Source organism: Phytophthora infestans, genomic scaffold (assembly GCF_000142945.1).
Source record: "Phytophthora infestans T30-4 supercont1.1 genomic scaffold, whole genome shotgun sequence".
NCBI classification, from domain to species: domain Eukaryota; phylum Oomycota; class Peronosporomycetes; order Peronosporales; family Peronosporaceae; genus Phytophthora; species Phytophthora infestans.
In genome coordinates this window covers 4,145,212-4,151,211 of record NW_003303758.1, presented here as the reverse complement: position 1 = coordinate 4,151,211, position 6,000 = coordinate 4,145,212, and the positions used below count along the sequence as shown (strand labels likewise).

The following is a 6,000-nucleotide window of genomic DNA, read 5'->3' as shown; positions in this document are numbered from 1 at the left end:
GTATTCCCGTTGCTCATTCCGCGTATTTCGTAAAGACTGTAATGGACAAATCCACGAAGCAGTCCAATGAGAAAATCTTGATGATGGCACAGCAGCGGCTTCCTGTGCTGTACAGATGATCGTCATACTGTAGAGGCACGATCTCTGCCAGCAAAGAACCTCTCCATTCGACAATTTCCCTTTTCCAACTCTCAGACGGAAGCACCTATTTCTCAACAATGCGGCTGCTGTACGTTCTGATAGCGGCTGCAGCCTCCCTTCTCGCCAACATCGAAGCAACGACCTCTGCAGACAGTGCGAAGATGATCTCGGTGCAAGTGAGCAAGACAACCCGGAGGTTTCTAAGAAGTCCTAAACCCTACGAAAACAACGAGGAGGAAAGGGCTCCCACAAACATCCTTACGCTAGTTGACGACGCCGCAAAAGCCCTTCCGTCTGCTGATGAAGCCGCAAAAGTCCTCCCGACACTCGACGACTTGTTTAGGATCCAGAAGATGGATGAAGCGCCGAATACAAAGAAGGCGATGGAGATTGTCAAACCTCTTTTTGACAAAATGTCCTCGTATCCTAAGATCAAGGAGGCCGCTCTCAAAGAAATGGAAACGAACCAGAATCTGAAGTCGTTATGGAGTCATTTTATTCTGTCAAAAAGGGTAAACTTCGACGTCAAGGAGATTTCTAAGCAACGCCCTAGCGCCAGCTAAGATATATCAATAGACAGTGTGTAGTATGCACATGTTCAGGCAACACTCAAGGGATAACACTCTCGTTTTCTTTTGCACTCTTCGGTTTTCGTTTCTGCATCTACCATGGACACTTTCGCCTAAAGCTGAAAGGAAAAGCGCGTACGTACCAACAGTTCGTCACTTGGGGTCTTGTGCTGTGTATTGTGTGTGGTAAGATTCTAATCAAAACAGCTAAGTCGTTATGCGCATGAAGAGCTCTGGAATTTCGATGAAAACTGAAGCTTCCACACGAGTATCGTAGATGAGCTGAGCAGCTACTTACGAGAGTCTGCCATTCTGGTGGGTAACTACATATACATGAGCTGGATAGAGGGAGTGGTCATCCCTGAGGAGAGACGTCGTGAGGGAAGGAGGAAGAACAACAGCAGATGACATGTATGGCCTTCTGTTGCGGATATTAGTCGTCGTTAGCTCAGTCAGCCGAAATGTACACAATACCGGTGTACCTTAAGGCCCTGATTTCTCGGTCGGTGCCTCGGTCTGGGAATACACCCCGCAGATCGCTTTAATTCCACCCCACCACATAGATATGTTGACAAAGAGGTCGTTAAGCCCTGACATAACTGCTGCGGCTATGTCGGGTGATTTCTTCGTTTTTGGAAGGCGTCCATTGACTCAGCAGCAGAAATAAATGTTGTACTGCATAATTAAATAGTATGGCTCAATTGATGTAGTATTTAATGTAAGAAATAGTTATGATGTTTGTCATAACATATACACATATCGCAATAAAATCCTCCTTTTACTCCCATCCCCAAGGACCCACCCAAAATGGAGTAAGCGAGGTTACTCTGGTCGATGTAGAGTGTCCCCTATGCGCGATTGCACTTGAGTTAATTATTCATTTTATGTGCTGGGGCATTTAGTACAGGACAAAATCACACTAAAATCTTTCTGGATACTGCTGTTTGAGGTTCGCCACTTTCGTTTTGGAAGATGTCGTGCGCAAGATACGCGAGGAAGACGAAGAAAGTGACGTTCTTCTGCTGTTGTGTGATACATACTTGAAGCGCGAAGCAAGCCTGCGCAGTGTCCGCCGTGACGTACACGATGCCATGATGCAGAGCGCATGGCGAGCTGCTATGCGCACTCGTCATTACTTGAATGCAGCCTGTTTGGATGTGCCCTGTGTTACCGCGTAGATGGGGTTCGACAAGAACGGCCTCGGCTCAAACTTCCTGAATGCTACTAGTCTGCCGAGGTACGCTACGAATGTTCAGTGTGTTATCGGGCTAGCTATATACCGTCACGTCTACACAGAGCTGCATTTAAGCACTTACTGCGTCGGCTTGCTCGCTACTACTACATCCCTCCGGTCAGAAGCAGAGGTCGGCCGCCCAAATTGCGCTACCATCATCAGGCGCTGGGTCTCGATCGGTGCTTCTATGTCGGGTCAAGGGAGAACGGAACGCTGTACATTTTGCTCGGGGTGCCCCCGACAGAGGCGGAGGCAGGCCTAACGAGGCGCTGTTACTATTTACATTTGCACGAGCAGCAGCCTTCTAACTCCGACCTTCAAAACCCAATGTACAATGGATAACTACACTCGGTTCTAGTCACGAGTACTATTTGCTTTGCCGCCGATGACTGCATTATCTGGGCCAAGCAAATTTGTCCTGAATCCCGGAACGATTCAGATACATCGCTCGGGTTACGCAGAAAACGTCAGTATCCTGTGTATTGCCCTGAAGATCGCGTGAACGTGGTGTCAGTCTCCGCCTTCCCGTGCTCCACGGCAATGACCGGCAGGATCCTGACTCCACTGAAGGACGGAGAGATGGAGAGGATTGAACCGTCTCTTCGGGGCTCAGCGAGGACGCTGCACAACGCCATCACTTCAATGAGGCTGACTGCAGAGTGGGGAACGGGCAGCGTGCAGAAGGTCTACAGTCGCTTGAATTTGCCGGGGCTCTACGATCAGAATCTCCGTGGTCGAAGACTCAACAACATGTTCCGTATGGCTAATTAGTGCGTGCAGACGGTGGGTATCTCGGAGATACGAACAACTTTACGGGTGCGATGGAGATGACGTTGTAGATCTCGCTGGGTGGTGCAGATTGGAAGAACTTGGACATGTTCGTTTGTATGAATATCCTTTACCCAAGAACGAATACAAGTGCAGTTATCGGACATTTACGATTCATGTTGATGGTTGGTTCGCTACGGAGGGTCGTTTTCAAAATGCAGCGCAGCAAAATACACTTGGCCCATTCACGACGTGCGCCCGTTCGCGACCTCGCCGAACAAATGAATACGACTGATTCACAAAACGCATCAACCCCCCCCATTTCAGCAGCGTTTACGGCGACATGAGCTGGGTAGCTCGGCCTCTCAAGCCGTTGGGTCATCACCAGCCTGAATCCTTCATTCCGTGGGCGACGCGCTGGATCCACGCTGACGTGCTCGAACTCGCCTAAGTACTAGCCCAACACCTCGCCCGCATCAATGCCCTCAGCAGCGACAACAGGTAACCGGAGCGTATGCGTCTTTCTCGCCAAGTACATCTTAGTCGATTCCTCGAGACTGTTCCTGCACTTGGCGTCGTATGAACAGCAGCTTGGGGTGCAGTACAGCTGCATCAGCGAGTTCCTGCATGCCCATGGCTCCGAACAGTCACACCAGCCGTAATAGGGCACTGTTGGGCATACGAACCCGGTCGGATTGTCTGAGTACGGAGGTGAGCGATGCGTGCTGGCCAGTCTGTTGGTCCGAAGCGGTCCCGAGAGCATCTTTCACGCGCACGTGGTGGTGGTGACGTCCTTGGGCTGGACCTCATCAGTCCAGCGATGGAGAGACAGCCTCACGACGGTGATCCCGGCGTCGGCGATACGGTTGAGCAGCTTCTCGACACTCTCTCTGGGAACTACGACGATCGCGCAGGGGGATCCGAGGCTTGGAGCGAAGAAGCAGTGCTGGCGGTGTCGCCAATAGATCTGGAGATGACGTCGGCGAAACCGTGCGGCGGCTGCGTGTTTGGTGGATGTCTGTTGCGCCTCCAGTTCAACTGCGCGCGATGCAGTCACGTCAGGCTTCGGTTTTCGCGGCGGGGTATCTGCCAGCACAGATAGTGTCCCCGTAGAGCTGAATTGCGACATGTTTGGAGCCGTGTTTTCCTTCTCGGTCGACGAGTCGGCGATGCATCGCTCGCGCCAGTATGAAGCCGAGTGAACCATGCTCTGGATGTGCAATTCTCGTCAGCTAAGCCCCAATACAAGGCTTCGTTAGCGTACCTTCTCAACAAAAGAGGCGCTTTGCTCCCAGCGGATGAAAAAAGTGAATGCTTCCATCAACTTGGTGCAAAAATGAGATATGCCAGATATATGCAGTAGGAGTGATTGTGGATTAAGTCTGAGCGATGGTCAGCATTTTCAATACAAAACCGAAGATCTGGCCTTAACATGGCTACAGAGATTAAACTCAGGGGTAGGGAAGGTTACGGAGACGATTTTTATGCCTCCGCCGGTCTATTCGACGCTATGCACTGACATACCTGCTGCAGCTATATCGGGTGATTTCTTCGTTTGTCCTTTTCGCCGTGAGAGCAATTATGCCTTAGCCAATGGAAGACTCACATTTTATGGAGAAATCAGGGCCTAAGGGAAAAGGATTCTTAGACTGAATTCGTCAAGTAAAAAGGACAAAGGCATTGAAATGCACTATACCAACTTCAATATAAACGTTTAAGATGGCTACGTTGCATTATTAGGGAAAGGGCAGTCGTAATTCCGGCCTCACGGGGTTTGGCATTCTGCTGCAGATAAGCCGCCTGCTTAGGAGACACCCTGTTGCTAATTCGGACCAAATTTTGTGGTCAAACATGCAGACTTGAGCACCCGACACCACTGTGAAGGTCACCAGCGAGACCAAAGATGCAGCTCTGGTGTGGTGTACGTTAGTCGGAGTAATAAAATATAAAGTATATGCACTTTAGTGCTGCACGAAAATGTGTTTGTCCATTTCGTGCACTGCCCGAAACAGCTCTATTCATAATGCCATGTTTGCATGATCAGGAAGGGTTAGGGCTGTTATTTAGTTGGTTAAATACTTAAATAGCATTTCATGCAGTTAAATGCAGATAATAGCTATTAAATACGAATTTAATACTGCAACACTGAACGCAGATGATACAAACATTTAGATGCAGAGTATGCATATTTACAAGGTGCGCAAAAGAGCACAACCATAGCTGCGGTGATAGCCGTCAAGAAGACGTGGATCTGCGAGATCTGCCAGCATTCGAACAGCGATCGTAGCAGTGCGAGGCCTGCCACACGTCAAGTGATGACAAAGAAGCCGAGAGCCAAGGATCTAAACAACAACTAGGAGACTGCCTTTTGGCCGAGCAGCTACATGACGATCATTGGCACGGCCACGTGCCTGACTCAGACGAAGCTGTCGCGAAACCCGACAGTGACTCTCACAAGAAGAAACCGAATAAGCGACCTAGAGACAACGACTTGGACTCCGAAACAGCCGAGTCTTAGCTGGATACGAGCAAGCTCAAGCGGGTCTTGCTTCAGGAGGCCAAGCCGACCGAAGACCAGGCCTTTATGGCCACCATGATAATCGAGATATGCAACTAGAGGTCGCGAAACCAGCCCAGTCCCGTCGGCCTCGGCCAGCGCTAATATGCTCGCTAATCGACCTGCCAAGATGATGATTACTAAGTATCTTACCAAATGGAAGGAATTCACCTACATGCACGCGTCGTGGGAGACTAAACAAGTGTTGCTGGATCTGGATCCACTCATGAACAAACACTAGAAGACCATGCGCTTCCATGAAAAGGAACATCTCAGGGTGCAGTATCTACATCGCCAAACTGGCGATATGGACGATAATTCTCTGGTGGTTGTTGATGAGTAAGAATACTTAAACATTCTCATGACAACGTACGAAGTGGCGATCAAGGCCATTGCCGTGCTATCAAAGATCCATTGGTGGTGTCTAATAGCGGATGAAGCGCACATACTTAATAACCAGACCTCATGCTGTGAATCGCTACGCAGATATCACTGTGTACTCCGTACGGGTACTCACCCAAGAACAAGGTCGAAGAGTTACCGGTGCAGAAGCAACGGTACCGTGCGTTTTAAGAAAGAAACACATCCTTCTTGAAGCGTGGCAGCAACCCTCGCAACGTCATGGTGGAACTATTCAAATGCTGCGGCCACCCTCACCTAAGCAACTGAAGAAATGATAACATTCTGAGTGCAAAGATATTGGGACATGCAGTGCGGAAATTGAGAGCGGC

At 49.6% G+C, this 6,000-nt stretch overlaps 1 protein-coding gene across 1 annotated transcript; it reads left to right on the top strand.

The window, feature by feature from the left end:
- Positions 1–218: 218 nt before the first annotated feature.
- On the top strand, positions 219–704 carry PITG_00774 (secreted RxLR effector peptide protein, putative; the record flags this gene model as incomplete). Its single annotated transcript, XM_002909297.1, has 1 exon — positions 219–704. One exon carries the CDS (start codon positions 219–221, stop codon positions 702–704), a length of 486 nt encoding a protein of 161 aa, XP_002909343.1.
- Positions 705–6,000: the final 5,296 nt, after the last annotated feature.